Below are 17,097 nucleotides of genomic sequence, written 5' to 3'. Positions count from 1 at the left end.
CCCCAGGCATGGGGGGGCCCAACTCCAGTCCTCAAGGCCCCCCTCAACCCCAACAGATCAGGTTTTCAGGATATCCCTGCTTCAGCACAGGTGGCTCAATCAGTCCCTGATTCAGCACAGGTGGCTCAATCAGAGGCTCAGTTGAAGACTGAGCGGCCTATTCTATAAGCCTTCATAACACACATATCGAGGCCTTTTCGCCCAAAATGCCTACTGCTATTCTTTAAGCCTCGATAAGTGGGCTATAAAGGCATAAATCGCCCATTTTTGCAGCTGTCCAAAACAGATCGCCGGGTGAGCGGCGATAAGCCCCTTATCGGCAGGTTCTGAAACTCGTGCAATTCTAGAAGCCTCGATTAGTTGATCGAGGCTGATCGCGACTCTAGAATGGCGAGTTTCTCCCAAAATCCTCACGCCAGAAAAACTTTTTCTGGCGTGGGGCTGGGGAGAAGCTGCAGAGAAGCGGCGAGAGGGGACTTAGAAAAAAAATGCATTTTTCCTGCATCGGATTGATGCCGGGGGTCTCCGGAGCTGATACACATTAACATCAGCATCGGAGACCCCCGGCTTCCATCCCATGCAATAAAAAGGCATTTACAGGCAACTTCATTACCTTAGCGGTTGGCCACTAAGGCAATGAAGGGGTTAACTACCAGTGCCATATTTATTGTGGAAAACGGGAATGGGTGAAGGTGGTAGTTGGCCCTTGGTGGGTGTTTAGGCCTTGCGGGGGGGGGGAGGGGATTGCGGTTGGAGTTATCCCCTTCATTACCTTTGCGGTTAATACAGCTAAGGCAATGAAGGGGTTAACCCCTCCTGCTACCCACCCGGTAGGTATAAACACCCACCAAGGGCCAAATACCAACTTCACATGGAAGAAGGACATTATGACTTTACATAGAGCACCACCGTAGCCATGTTGATTTTCCTTTGAGAATACCGACAAAATTAGAAAGGGAATTATTTTGGGAACCAAAAAAAAATGATGCCAGTGGTAAATCACATTCCTTCCTTTATGCATGGCTGGTCCGCATGGGTTACCGTGACTACGGGGCGGGATTCAGGCGGCTGGGCGATGAGGTAGAACGGCTGTACAAATAATGGGCGCCAGACACTTTTGTAGTACAACTGTCATTTATTTGTGTCCCCGAGCACAGGGACCGCTCATACGCGTGTTGTGAACGTTGCACTGTATTTTCTACCAGACATACATGAATATAGAACTGAGAATCAGTTATCGCCAGTGTAACTGAGTTTGCAAAGGTACCTGCCCCAAGCCAAATGGAGCCGTGGCTAGCTGTACACAGTTGCCCGCTCCACTATACAGTGTGAAGCCTGAGCAGGGGAATCCTGTACATCAGGCCCTCAACCCCTCTCTGTGCAAATGTAGTAGGGCAGGCCGGCATTGCCCAGAACCTCCAGTTACAGGGCCTGTGAGCTATATGAGAACCATCTGATTCCCCCGGCACTGCAAACAGAAATGGATGCTGAACTAACACTAGCAGAACTTATATATGCTCATATTCTGGCAACTTTTAACTTTCACGGGGAAAGAGAAACATCAACCAGCTTAGCTTAGATTGACGGGTGAAGCAGAGATAACACAAGTAGGGGGCAGGGCCGGACAGCTTCTAGGAGGCTGCTTAGGCCAGAAGCAGCAGCCTCAATATGTAGCCCTCTCTCATCAAGCCTAGCAGCATCCTCTAGGTTATGAGTGGTCAACTCCAGTCCTCAAGGGCCACCAACAGGTCAGGTTTTCAGGATATCCCTGCTTCAGCACAGGTGGCTCAACCAGTGGCTCAGTCTTCCAGGGGCTGTCTGAACCTACTTCCCTAGCTGGCCATGTCTCGGGGAGGTATTGAGGCTTGATTCCATTTGTTACCTACGGAAGCCCCGTTCACGGTGACTTTGGGAGAACTCTATCTCATTCGGGCCCAGCACGCCAGGTGTTTATCCCCCGCTGCTGGGAATAAGGGGTCCCTCTCTGGCACTGTGTGCCACCTTGTGAAGCCAGCTATGAACCCTCCGATGGGGTTGGTCTGACTAGGCATCGGGACTACGGTCTGTTGAGTCCCTTCTGGGCATAAGCTGCCTCTCCATGAACCCCCAATGATGAAGGGAGCCATCTCTGTGGGATGCTACCTAACCAGGGTACTGTCCCTCTCTATAACAAAAATAACAGGGGATCCTTATCATATACTATCATATGCACGTATATACACTATTCACAGTGAGATCCCACCACTTCGCCTCCTCCTGGGATCTGCAATCTGCCATCCAGAACATTCCCCCTGTCTATATCTATCCTAATACCGGGCCCGGTGTTGGCCACCCCTGCACTAAAAATATAAAGTGGGTTTCATTCCACGAGAAACACTACTGGGGAGTCGGTCTGTAATTTATCCAATAAGAAAAAATGATAGAAGAGATTTCCCCCCCCCCCCCCCCCCCCACATAATCATGTAAATAAATCTATGCAAGTGTTTTGTGGGATATGCAATGAGAATAATTGCATCTCAGTGATGCACTCGCTGTTACACATTTTTAATGTCAATATTATGGCGTTACATATTTTGTTCCCTTTTGAGTGTACACCAATATTTCATGTTTAAATTAAAACAAGTGTAGATTAAAGAACCAATCCCTGTGTAAATGACCATGTTGAGCTCAGAGTGGTACCAAGTGTCTTTATACACTTTAAAACCATCAAAGCTCATTCTCCTTGAGGTAAAAAAAAAAAATAGCTATTGGTATCTGGAAGGTGTTAGAGGACATTGAGGCTGGGCAGTGGGACACATTACTTAATGGTAACCTAACTCCAGCACTGCACCATGAATAAATATTGATAGTTCACAGTGATAAAATGTAGGCGTTTGCATGATTCAGTTACACATACAATGGGAATCTCTCTGCTTATTTTTCTTTATTGGAATAACAACATCTGCACAGTTGTACAAGGCATTAACGGAAATATGAACAAAGCAATTTATTGATTTCCTACGGCGGAGAAACTTTGAAGGGAGTCGTGGCTGAAAATCTGACTTCGCTCCTTAATTGGCGGCAATTTTCTGCAGACATAAACAAAAGCGTCAGACAGCTGGAATCATGCACAGTCAGTACATGTAATTATGCACATGCACAGGTGTACTAAGGTATATTGTACAGTATGTATGTACTAAGAAGAGCGGTTGTTTATCATAGGGGCTACATATCAGTTAATATTACCATGCCTTCCTTCTATTATTTAATCTACCCGTCTGCAGCATCTGGGTCAAATATAAGAACATTTCTATGCAAACGTTAACAATACGTGTGAATAATTGGAGAAGGAAAATAATTACAGGAGTCATTACCGTTATTACATCCTATTATCTTATATGCACCAAGTAACCCCGGCCCTAACTCATCCGACTCCTCCATTTGGCCTCTCTCTATATCACGGGTTCTTAACGCTAGTCCTGAAGACCCCCAAACAGGTCAGGTTTTAAGGATATCCAAGCTTCAGCATAGGGGGCTCAATCGGTGTCTCAGTCTTAGACTGAGCCACCGATTGAGCCACCTGTGTTGAAGCAGGGACTGATTGAACCACCTGTGCTGAAGCAGGGACTGATTGATCCACCTATGCTGAAGCGGCGATATATCCTTAAAACCCAACCTGTTGGGGGGTCCTAAGGACTGGAGTTGAGCGCCCGTGCTCTATATTACTTGCAAACATTAATGAGGCAAAACATTTTTAAGTCATTTTAACAATACTTAATAATGTACTTTAATAAGAACAGAAAAACACTTCTGCGTCTTCATACGCAGCCCCCAATATTTCCCCCGTTTCTTTTTGCACCAGGCAAATCATGCTGTGTTCTCGGATACATGTAGGCACATTGTCCCGGCAATATCTCCCCTTGAAAATGCTTGCATGACTCACCGCTAGGGTTCCCTGCTTCAGCACAGCCCAGAAAGGTAAATGGGGCAAAGGGATGTAAAGTGACCCTGTAACTATGAGTCCATTACAAGTCTATGAGATAGTGTGTGGGGAATATAGGCAAGTAGGAAATAAAGTGCAGCCTTTTATTCTATTCCTCATACTCAGAGACTTAGGACATATAAAAGTATATTTTATTAATAGATGTTTAATATGGTATATACTGCTGTGCACGGTAAATGAGCTGGGACTTTCAGAACCAATGTTCTGACAGGCTACCAGGGCTACCAAGTTAGGTGCCAGTAAGTCTGCAGAACATCAGAGATGAAAGCCACAAGAGGATGCCTGAGGTGTGAAGACCAATAGGGTAGTAGTGATGGGCTCAAGTACCCACGTCCTGGGATGAATGAAAGTCGTCCGGGCTGCCATTTGTCCCTCCGGACTTGGAGGAGCCTGACCCAGCGGGTGGCATCTGAATAGCAAGGGACTGAGGTGGCAAACCTACGCATGTGCCTTGGCAGATTCAGATTCTCCGCTTACCCGGCTTTCCTGACCGGCATCACTCTGATTGACTAGTAAGAAAGTTCCCACGCTGTGATTGGCTGTAGTATTTTGTGAATGAACTCCAAAATACTATAAGAAACCTCTCAGCCAATCAGTCGGGAGATTCTCAGCGGCAGACCGGCGGCAGGCTCTTTAAATGTTTTTTAAAAAGTGCTCTTGCGCGAATAGCAAGGCACCGGCTTCAAAAAAACCTACCCGGAATATTTTCTAAGTCCAGCTTTTTGCGGCCAAGTTCTCATAAACGAGCGTATTGGTCGCGGTTGGGATTTCAAGATGATTTTAGTTCCAGGATGTTTGGGGCTAACCCCCGGTCAAGGAAAAACTCTGTTGTAGAGTGCACAGCAGCTAGGAAAGTCTAGTTTTTTTACCCCAGTTCCCAAGTAAGTGTGTCTTTTCTTATGTAGTTTGTGTAACATTGTGTGTCTGCCTTTTCATGCGAATAAATCACAATTTATTTCACTTGACCTGTTTTGCACAATGAATGATCCTGGTAAAAAGGTGTAAATGCCTGTTCTCCCGTGACACTACCCTCACCCGCTCCCTCCCTGTTACCTTCTGTACCCCCTTTCCAAATGCCCCCTCCCCCCACATAATAAATATTGAACTGCTTGTAAAACCAATAAAATAGGAGTATTAAGAAAACAAACAGGCAATTATAAATGACCTGCTGGCAGAAGCCAGGGGGTTATTGCAGAGAGAGTTCTGTGTAGTCATGTGTCCATGTAGTACATGTATGTAATTCTGTGCGTACATACAATTCTGCTAAAAGACGTGCAATACTGTACATGACCCCCACCTGGTTGATCCAGTCGATGTAAGCAGACACACGGGTGAAGACTGTGGGCTTCTTCACATAGTTACAGCTCAGACCTGAGCCAAAGCTCACAATTCCATGAACCTCCCAAGTTCCACTGGCTGTCTGGCAGTTCAGAGGACCACCGGAATCTCCCTGTGATAAGCCAAGAGACAAAGCAACACATGTGAAGGGCTCTTTGTGTGCTCCACCATTGTGCAATAGTTTTCTGTAGTAAAGTTAGTCAGTGTTCAATCCACCTTGATTGTCTTTGCCAGGAGGACTTATACAATGACATAAAGATCTGCTTTGCAAGTATGTCCTGGAAGTCACCTGAAGAGAACATGATTTTTCATGTTTATAAGTGACCAATGGACCTCTTGTTGGGTGCTCCTCTGTGCAGACTGATTTCCATGCACAATATGGGCTAAGTCATGGGTTTCCAAACTGTGGTTCATGGTGACATCAGGGGTGATCCCTGTAGCATTTAAAAATTCCCTTCAAGGCAAATCTCTCCTGCAGTCTGTGCATTTTCTACCACTACTAAGGGCTGATTTTTAGATACAGGTCTAGCATTTTGTAAATATATGTTACAAGTATATATAAATATATTGATATGAACAGAGATAAAGGTAAGTATGGTGGTCTTCCAGACCAGGGGTGCTCAACTCCAGTCCTCAAGACCCCCCCAACAAGCCAGGTTTTAAGGCTATCCGAGCTTCAGCATAAGTCTTTGACTGAGCCACTGATTGAGCCTCATGTGCTGAAGCAGTGAGCCACTAATTGAGCCACATGTGCTGAAGCTGGGATATCCTGAAAACCTGACTTGTTGAGGGGCTTGAGGACTGGAGTTGGGCAGACGATTATTAACAGTGACGTGGTCCATGATGTGGGAAAGTTTAAGAGCTCCTGGTCTAAGCTTCTGTCTGAGGGTGAGTCCCCAGTTTTCACTGTGGCATGCGTGCCCGGCAGGGGGGGGCTGCGCGTGCACTGCGCTACACCGCGATCGGCGGTCTGAGGGGAGAGGGAAGGTTGCCAATGGGAGGCGGCATGGCTGTGGCCGTGACGTCCCGTGGCTGGTTCGCCCTCATTGGCTGAACCGCCAGCGGGGCGTGGCCACGCCTCCGTCGCAAATGCTAATCTCAAATGCCCCTGCCTGTCTGAAAACCTGTCGCGCACCACTGGGGAAAGGTGCGCTACAAGGTAGGGACTGGGACCGGCCTGACTGGGGGGGCGGAGCTTGATTGCACAGTGCACGCCGAGGCGTGCGCTGTAGTAGTTACTGGGACAGCAGCCTGAGAAACCACATTGCTTAGTCAGAAACCAATGGACTTGCGTGTCTAGATGATATAGACACTTTAAATACGCAAATAAGCACTTATCAAGATGACTAGCCTTGTGAGAGTTTGTAGAGAATACATGAACCATATTAAAACACAGAACCGCAGGCTGAGTTCCTTACATTGCAGCCGGATACCACTCCATCACCTCCAGCGCACAGCATGTTGGCCTTGACTTGGCTTCCCCACCAGTCACGCAGGGTGCAGGTGGCATGATCCACCACTGGCAGAAGGGCTTGCTGCAGGTTGTCAGCGATGGGCCCATTGGCTGGAACACAAAACACATCAAATTATCCATACAATTTCAAGGAGGTTATAGAGATGGTAACGGTCACAAGTAATCACTGATGTCAGAGGGTGGTGCTAGGAGGCATTTTGGCCTCACTTTATATGCCAGCGCTGTGTTACTCTTTAATTGCGCATTGGAAAATGTATTTACATGTTGTGGCATGGGTACGTGTGTCTATCCTTAGTATAGTATGCACATACTCCACACCACATAGACTGTAAGCTCTTGGGACATTGGTTCTCTTCGCCCAATGTTCCATTCTATAAATCGGGATGTGATCTTATATTGTGTTTTGTATCCTCCGTAATTGACACTTTTTGAAAGATTTATAATGCAAAGCACTATGTACATGGTCAGCACCTAATAATTATAAACTACCAATTAGTAATAGATAACAAGGTCTGTATGGTTGACAGGTAAGGCTGTTTCTATGGTAGAAGATCATTCATTACATGTGGCTTCTACAATGTGTTGTAGAGGCATGTTGGTTAAGACATCAGGTATGTTATATCACAAATGTTTTTTTTTACATGTGGGTTCTGATACTACTGTATATGATTGTATTATACTCCGCTCCTCCCAAATCTTAGCCAATGCTTTGCAGGGAAAGGATGAGAGGGTTACAGCTAGACACATCTTCTGTCTTACTATACAGACGTCCCCATCCGGTCACGAAGCAAGGAGAGTCTTGGGCTAGCAGTACTCCATTAGGAGGCAGGCAGGATGGCTGGACTGCTTCAGTCACTTCCACGGCTTGTGCCAGTTTGATCAGGGCAATGTCATTGCTGTGGTAAGAATAGAAAGAATGAGGGTGTACCTCCCACAGGACAATGCTACCCTAAGCCAGAGCCCTTACAGATAAGAACCTCAAGCTTCAGTGCCCTTATTAAAAAGAATACCTTTACAGGTCAGAACCCTATTACAGTACGTCAGCATCATTCCGATATATTAGAGCTGCTTTAGGTCAAAGGGTTGAAGTACTCTGACAGAATCTCCCATTGTGTGGCAAAGCCTGAAAATCCCATGTCATATCTATCCCCAAGGAACCTGACATCACTCCTACATTGGACGTACATGCCTAGGTCTGAGCTGCAACTCGCATATGAGAAAATCTCCTCTAACCGGTTAGAATGTCCACTCAGAATCTCCACGCCACTCAACAAGCCCCAGCTACGTACACAATAAGGAAGGAATTCCAGTTCTCATGGACAATAATTTTTTCAGGAGAGATAATGACAGATCCTGCTTCCTCCTCCTTCAGGTTGTGTTTCCCGAGGACCACTCTGTAGATACGGCCAGAACTAAAACAGGAAAGACAAGAAAATAACAATGCATCTAATCTGGGCAGGCACCATCCAGTCCACCGGTCTGTGGACACAATCCAATACCATTTCCGGGGTGTTTCAGCACAAACGGAATGTTTACTAGAGATGGGAACATTTCTTGGGTGGATTTTGAATCCGCCACGGAATGGCCGGTTCCTTTGGTCCGCAGATCTCTGCGAATCCGTCTCAAAGAGGGGGATTTGTCTTTTTTGGATTTTTCTTATCACCTTCAAACCAGTCTGCGGATTCCGCAATTCTCTGGTGAATTTTAAGAACCAATTCATGGATTCAGCAATCCATTGCGGATTCCACATATTGGATTGGTAAAATCCACCTGCGGATTGTATCCAATGGCGCTTTTTGCCTACCCCACATGGATTGAAACTGGAACAATCCGCCGACAGATTTTACACCGCGGAACGGAGATTGAAGGGAAATCTCGGAAAATTCCGCGAAACAGATTGACAGTTTTGCCCCCATCTATAATGTTTACAAAGATGATCACGTGCAAATCTACTGAGCTAGATCTTTTATTTTACAAAATGACCCAAATGAATGAGATGTTGACGGATGTGGCCAAACATTGGGCGCTCTAGCAAGCATTGCCAGTGTAATTCTAATCTTGTGGATCCCTACACATTATCTCTCTTCTTCCCCGGAGTTGTCCTCTATTCACAAGAGTAGCAAGCATTGCCAGCTCGAGTCTGCACATCAATAGGGCAATCATTGCAAAATGAGGAAAATGTCTGGTGCAATTGATTGGTTCTTATAGTGCAGTCTTATTTGTACCTGATCCCCTATAGGCATCTAAAAAAGAAGGGTTCTTAAATTAAGAACAGCTATCAATTCAACGCTAAATTGGACACTAATATAATTCGGGTGCTATTTAACTTGTGTACTCCCATGTTGAGCTTATTTAAATAAATTAGGAATAGACATGTCTTCAGTTGTTCTATTAATGACCCCGCGCAAACTGTATTTTACACCTATTTTTGGCCAACTCTAAATTGGGCCCTTATTTTTACAAGGCGCGAACAGGCCCTTAGCGCCCACTGAATTACTCTGTGCTATGACTCCAACCCTACATTTGCCCCTGAGACACATAAGGCCATGTTTCCTGAGCCGTGCTAAGCACGTTATAGCTTATTCAAAGGAGACCTTATGGATTAGCACCATCCACAGTTATCCTATCCTGGGGGTCTCTTTTAAAAACAGACGTGCAGATGGGACAATTGCCCCTGTCCACATATAGAAAAGACATTTTATTCTGACTTCAGTGATAATCCGTATTCCCAAAACGAATACGATTACCCACCCGGTGTTTAGTAGCCAGTAATATACTGTTTTAGATAAAGAGGTTTTGGCAGGAATCCCACAGGACGCACAGGCTTTGTAAACTCAGGAAGTATTTGCCCCTGTCCTTGTGTCTCCCAGAAGAGCTGCACTGGTGCAATACCGGTGCAATACCGGTGCAATACCAGTGCCGAACATGGCACCATCATTACTAAAGTTAAGCATGAAATGGCACTGTCACAGCAGGTTGTTTTCTTTGATCATTCTGCTGTCTGTGCTGCACCAAGGAAACGTTTATACATGAAACACACCAATGAAAGGGACGTCCTTTAATGGTACCTGATGCAATGAGCGGCAGTCAGGACCCAGTTGGGAGCGATGAGAGTTCCCCCACAGGTGTGGCCCCAGCCGCTGCTGGCGGAATACTGAAGGGAGATCTACAGATACAAAGTTTCAATATGAAGTATCACTTTCCAGCACCCAACGGTCCAACATGTGAAACAAGCCCGTGCTCTGCATACCTGCCAGGGCCAGCTGTTTGGGTTCACATCTTCTCCTCCCACCACTCTGGATACGTTGGGCTGATTGCTTGGAACACCACAGCTGTGGGCTGAACCATGGGAGGGGGAGTGTGGCATCAGATCAAGTTAGTCAACATGTCCCAAGCTTAATATAAATATTACTGTATGCCTAGGCAGCCTTACATCCTGCGTTGGGATGGGAAACTCATTCATATTTGAGCCATATCTAATTTGGTAAGGAGACTCTTGTCAGTTTATGTAATAATTACATCCATGAAGACATCTCACATTGGCCCAATAAAAGGTATCCCCTTCTGTTAACAAAACACATCGCATTGTCAAATGTTTTAATTTCATTTCATTGCTTTTCACCTTCTCCATCTATTCCGGAAAAAGAGACAGGTTTCAGACAGCCAATTATATTCATGAAGAATGACACTTTTGGTTAATTAGAAGGCATTCGCAAATGTATACCTCTTCAATACTAATCTGTTTACTTGATCTTTGCACCAGGAAATGTGTTCTGTTAAATGTGTTATGCTGACAAAGCTGTACAAGCTATAGGTATACTGTATTTGTTGCAATCCTCAAACCAATGATAGGAACAAAGGCACATACCGTATTTAAAGTAACAGTTCTGCTTTACCCCTTTTCTTCTTATTTGTATATGTAAAGCAAGTGACAATGTATAACTCTACATTTTTACCTTTCGGATTTCTCTATTGTGGACACTATGGGGCCTATGCAGTAAGCGTTCATAAGCCACTTATCAAGCACTTATCGCCCAAAATGCCTACTACTATTCAGTAAGCGGTGATAAGTGGGTGACAAAAGACTGAATCGCTCAAAAAATATTGCTCATAAAAAAAATCACAGAGGCAGCGGTGATAAGCCACTTATCACTGCTTTCGGCATGTTCATAAACACGCGCAATTCTAGTAGCAGTGATTAGGCTATGAACGCCTATCACCGCTCTAGAATGGGGATTTTATCACAAAATCCTCACGCAAGAAAAAGTTAGCTTAAAGGTGTTAGAAACCTGCAGAGAAGCGGCGAGGCGGGACTTAGAAAAAAAATGCATTTTTCCTGCATAGGTTTGATGTCGGGAATCTCTGGAGCTGATATACATTAATATTAGCACCAGAGACCCCTGGCATGAACCGTATGCAATAAAAATGCATTTACAGTAAACTTCATTACCATAGCGGATAGCCTCAGGGACACCTTACTTCCCGAGATACAGGCCCCGTTATGGGGTGCCGGGATCTCCTATACATTTCAATGTCCACGTCACATGACCATGGGAATAAAATGCATAGGAGATACCGGCACCCCATAACGGGGCCTGTATCTCGGGAAGTAGGGGGTCCCTGAGGCTATCCGCTATGGTAATGAAGTTTACTATAAATGCATTTTTATTGCATAGGATTCTTGCCAGGGGTCTCTGGTGCTAATATTAATGTGTACCAACGCACACTTTATACACATAAATTTCGGGCGAGATTTGCACAGGGAGAGACGGCTCTCTCAGAGCAGCTCTCTCTGCAGCAGATACAACTCGCCGGGTAAGGCCTTTTCAGAGGGTCGTTCATCAGATCACCAGCTAAGCTTTTGTGAATTTTTCTATGACAGGTAATGAAGGCTTTCTGAATACCGAGATAGCAACGCTCATAAAAAGGGTGATTTAAATGGCCCGGTGATTTTTTTTATGAACCTTTAGTGCATAGGCCCCTGTGTGTCTGTTTGTATAAGATAAATAGTGTTATTGCAAATTCTCAATCTTATTGCCCATGGATGAAATTCCCTCTTTAGTTTTATTTGGGGCATTATATATTTTTTTACTTTTACTTGACTATTTAGGATCAATTGTGAATTGACAGTAATGTTTTTCTATGAAGTCGTCTTTTACTTATTTATGGAGCATAATATGTTTTATTATATCTATACTAAATGATTTAATATAATCTCCTCCAATGAGGGAATGGCTCAGTGAGTACAGAAACTGACTGACACTGAGTTTAAAGCAGGACGAGCCTGGTTCAATTCCTGGTGTTAGCTCCTTGTGACCTTGGGCAAGTCACTTTATCTCCTTGTGTCTCAGGCACCAAAAACATACAGTAGATTGAAAGCTCCATGGGGCAGGGACCTGTGCCTGCAAAATGTCTCTGTAAAGTGCTATGTAAAACTAGCAGCGCTATACAAGAACATGCTATCATTATTATTTTTTGTCTTTTTGATAATCTTTATGATTTAATATGAATTCATATATGTTCTTTCTTTGTATTTGATAAACACTCATGTGTTGCTCTTTGTTTTTTAATAATATGGGATTAGTTCCTCCATAGTTGTATACTACCCCTATTGTTTGTGTGTTTTTCTTTGGACATGGCTATTCAGAAACAAAGTCTTCATTATTAATATGTTTTATTAGTTCTTATGACACTTTATAAAGTCATATATGTCGATGATAACTTTATTATGTTATTATATCTTTTACCCTTTCTTATTTTTATTTTTTCCTTTCTTTTATCTTTTTCTTTTCTCCCCCCCCCCCTTTTTTTTTCCCCCTTGCCCGGTGTGTTTTTCCTTCCCCCGCCCGCCCTTTTCTTTTCTTATTTGTAATGTAATTTAGATTGTTTTATTTAATGTGGCATTTGTTGGATATAGATCACAGAGACACCTTATTGGCTCTATGTGATCTTATGCTTTAATACTCTAGTTGCCTATGGGTTGATCTGTCCACAATTTGTTTAAATAAAGTTATAGAGTTTGGATAGATTAGGTGTAGTGCGTCCGTGAAGCAAGCGTGCTCCCAAACCTAGGCAGGGGTCGGGTGTCTAGTTAGTTCAATTCAGTTAATGTTTATAAATAAAGTTTTGTGTTTCAAAAATATCTGAACCAATAGAAACTCACGTATCCTCACAGCTTAAGGCTGAGTCCCCAGTGCGTTCTGTGACACGCGCGCCCGGCGGGGGGGGGGGGTGGCGGCGCGTGCACAGCGCTAACCGCGATCTGCGGTCTCCAGGGGAGAGGGAAGCTTGCGACGGGAGGGGGCGTGGTCGGGGATTTGCGGGGCGTGGCCATTACGTCACGCGGCTGGTTCGCCCTCATTGGGTGAACCGCCGGTGGGGGCGTGGCCACGCCTCCGTCGCAAGGTTTGAACTCAATTTGATTTGTACAATTTGAGTTGTAAAAAACCCTGCAGCACGGCGCGGCTGCACCTTCTGCGTGACGGTGTCTACTGGGCCCAGCGCCATTGAGGGGCGGTGCTTACACGCACAGCGCACGCCGCGCCGTGCGCACAGGCAGTTACTGGGACAGCAGCCTTAGGAGGAACGTGAGACCGATTGAATATAGTGTCTGACGTCACGCTCGCGCCAGCATTGAAATATGCTAATTTTTTACAATTATTCACACCATGGTGAAGCGCTTTAGGCGTGAAATGCGTTGTGTGTTTCCCCTACTTCTATAGGGGTTCGTTGTTTTGTTTGATCCAATAAGTTCTTCTTTTATGAAGTAGCCCCCTCTGGATCCTTATTTCTCAGTTTTTTCTATCTTTGTTCCTACATTCTTACCTAAGCTGGCAATCGTTTGGTGCTCCTGTTATAAATCTGTCAAAATACTGATTGTGTGACTAACATAATGGCTGCCTGTCCGTTTCAATCAATCCTTCCGTCAGTGTAACTCAACAGCTACAATGTATTCTTATATTACAACGGTAACGTTATCTATGTGTTACAGTTTACAGCTCAAACTGCTGGGAATATTGGCAGCAAATTATCCCAAACAGGAAAGTATTGCAAAATCTTGCACTGCTTGGGAGGTGGGCTAAAGCCTGCTATAGAAATCAAAGGGTGCTTTAAAACTCATTACAAATTGTATTGAGTTGGATAATAAAAAAATAAACCGTCAGTAAGTATTATTTAATATTACAGAACTGATTTATTAAGAAAAAAAACATAAGATTTCATGTTTTTCTGCTTTAAACGGTGCTAAATCATTAGGCCATTTAATTGAATATATGGTATAAATCATTCTATATTATTGAATTGACCCTTTCATAATTTAATTCTTGGCTCAAACCCCAATCATATTCTAGGAACTACATTGTCCAAAATGCTGTGCAAGAACTGAACTAAATAACCCGGAGCAAGCGATCGATTACAGGAGAACAGATTGATCTGCAGCTTAGCTAATCACTTGTCAGTGTGCAGATTGTATTGATGCACATATTGAATGGGGAAAATATATATATATTTTTAAAAACGGCAGCTTGAACTGCAGCTTTAAAACTTCCTCTAACTTTTAACTTTTATCATTTTCTAAATTCTGTGAACGACGATTAAGGTAAATGTTGAACTTACCATAGCCCAGCAAGATCGCAAGAAACACAAACTTGAACATTGTGACTTGTGGGAAACACTAGTCACTTCTAGCTACTTATATACCCTGTCCCTTGTATACAAGGTCAAAGCCAATGAGAGGACAGAAGCCACCAAGGTCATTGCCAATTTTTCCCCAAATAACCTCAGTGATAGGGTGACCTCCTTCCAAATCCACACTCACTTTGGACTCATTATTAATGAGATTTGATAACAACGTATTTACTTTGACTTTATCAGTGTTTTTAGCTTGGAAAAAAGGTGACATTTTACTTCAAAACCAGAGAAGACAAGCATGCCTTTAGCTAACCAAGGCCAACTCATATGCATGGAAGTAAAGCCACGGTGAAGCAAGGCAACCTTCTGTGGATCTGGACCCAAGTTTTGTTTAATAATCCATACTCTGTGACAGGTCTAATTTTGGAGGCACCATTCCAGGGTTTGGTAACAAAATAATGACAGCTGTCAGTAAACATGACTTCTTTCTGTGTCAAACTATTCAAGGAGAGTGGCTTTTAAAGCAAAGACTGCGTTGATGGATGTAATCGTTAATAAAAAATGGGGTAAAGGGAGGGTTAGGAGGGACAGGGATTCATTCTGAGGACCATCGATCATCTTACCTTGGATTTCAGGTCATTTTTAACATCTCAACCCTCTCATTTGATGTTAGGTTGGCTTTCATTGCCCATTGTGGGATATTATTTCTGCACTAGTCAGACACAGTGTGAGACATTGAGGGGGTTATTCATTAAACTGCGATAGTGACGATTGGGGGCGCTATCTCCCCTATTGACTTGAACGGGAGTTTCAGTGGGATAGTGCCCCCACTCCCTCCCCGATTGGAACTATCTCAGTTTAATGAATAATCCTCTGAGACTACAATGTAAGTAACTTTCAAATGGGTTACAATTCAATTTCCTATTTCCCGGCCATGAAAAGTCGCTCTGTGCGTCTAACTTTTCAAGAGCTTTCTCAAAATTATACTGGTCCTTTATCCAGCAGATTCAGTGCATGGTCCCTGGTTTTAGCAGTTATATTCTTACCTCTTGAAGTCCTTTAACATGTCCTCATAATTCATTTTATGCATCCAAGCACCATCTCAATTGCTCCTCCTTAGTCAACCTCTATACGTATGCCCTTACATAGATGTGCCCTGCACTGTTATACACATAAGGGCAAAGTCTTACCAATAATCAGTGTCATTTCATTTTTTTTTATTTACTATTAAAATCCCTCCCTGTATAGCCCTGTTCGCTACTCGTGCGGGTCCTGGAGAAAAGCAAATTACAGGCCAAATGGTAATAAAAAATGCACAAATGCGCACCAGGGATTAGTGGAAGGTAATTTATTAAAAATACACAAAAACTGAGGGGATCCAACCCCACCTCAGAACAGCTGTGCAGCTGGACGGCTAAGTACTACCAAGGAGAACACCTGATGGTGACTAAACCCTAAGCTGCACAGTATACAAATACAGTAAAATTTATATAAAAAACATGAAAGAAAAAAACAAACATGAATACAACCTATCAACAGATTTGTATAGAAACCGCCATAGGGTTGGGCACTGGTAAGGGGAAACGGACACTGAGACAGTCAGCAGACTCGCGGTGTCTGCACAGGATCCGGATCTCGGCACCGCTTAGATGGAAAAAAACGCTGCTGTCTCCTGCAGGCTCCGTCTCAGCTTACCAGCATACACGCGCAGGATGACCTGTCGTGACCTCTACGCGTTTCGTACCAAGTACTTCGTCAGGAGGTTTTTTTTTCCATCTCCGCGGTGCCAAGATCCGGATCCTGTGCAGACACCGCGAGTGTGCTGACTGTCTCAGTGTGAGTGTCCGTTTCCCCTTACCAGTGACCAACCCTATGGCGGTTTCTATACAAATCTGTTGATAGGTTGTACTCATGTTTGTTTTTTTCTTTCATGTTTTTTATATAAATTTTACTGTACAAATACAAATACTGTGCAGCCTAGGGTTTAGTCACCATCAGGTGTTCTCCTTGGTAGTACTTAGCCGTCCAGCTGCACAGCTGTTCTGAGGTGGGGTTGGATCCCCTCAGTTTTTGTGTATTTTTAATAAATTACCTTCCACTAATCCCTGGTGCGCATTTGTGCATTTTTTATTATCTTGTATTTCAGGGTGCCTTCCCCCCTTTACAAGGGGGGTTCACCTAGATTTGAGAGTTTCTGGGGAGACGCTTTATGTACATGCTGCAAAGGGATCATCCACACCATCACACAGCACGAGCGCTGAATATCCTGTTTTTTCTACAGGCCAAATGGATTGATGTTTATTGTATCCTTTGCAAACATATTTCACATACGGTTTTTGGATAGAGGAATGCAAAATCCTGACTAATTACCAGCGTTCTTAATTATACCTAATTTTCCAGGATTTCAAGCTTTTGCTATAAGATAAATAAAGGGAGATATTCTTTAGAAGCAAAAGTCTTTGAAATGTAAAACTGAAGATGTGGATATAAAGAGAGGCGGTAAGACTGCGTCACCCCCTGTACCATTACACTGTACTCACTGCCTTTCACCACTATATTACTGTGCGGTGTAGCACTGCGCTGAGACGTTCTACACCTGTGGTGTGTGAACAAAGCATCTGCATCTTGTTATTTTAGCCTTGACATGGAAGCGTCTATCAAGAATTTAAGTAGA

At 43.9% G+C, this 17,097-nt stretch overlaps 1 protein-coding gene across 1 annotated transcript; it reads right to left on the bottom strand.

Annotated features, from left to right (window-relative positions):
• Positions 1-2,904: 2,904 nt before the first annotated feature.
• On the bottom strand, positions 2,905-14,512 carry LOC142497777 (chymotrypsin-C-like). The gene is made up of 8 exons (XM_075606077.1): positions 14,409-14,512; positions 10,045-10,133; positions 9,863-9,960; positions 8,084-8,206; positions 7,554-7,690; positions 6,739-6,884; positions 5,280-5,432; positions 2,905-3,068 (listed from the first exon to the last, which is right to left on the bottom strand). The coding sequence occupies exons 1-8, from the start codon at positions 14,446-14,448 to the stop codon at positions 3,051-3,053; spliced, it is 804 nt and encodes a 267-aa protein (XP_075462192.1). The 5' UTR covers positions 14,449-14,512; the 3' UTR covers positions 2,905-3,050.
• Between the last annotated feature and the right edge of the window lie 2,585 nt (positions 14,513-17,097).

This window comes from Ascaphus truei, chromosome 6 (assembly GCF_040206685.1).
Source record: "Ascaphus truei isolate aAscTru1 chromosome 6, aAscTru1.hap1, whole genome shotgun sequence".
Lineage (NCBI taxonomy): Eukaryota > Metazoa > Chordata > Amphibia > Anura > Ascaphidae > Ascaphus > Ascaphus truei.
Note: the sequence above shows the minus strand (reverse complement) of the source record. Positions and strands in the feature narration are given on the sequence as shown.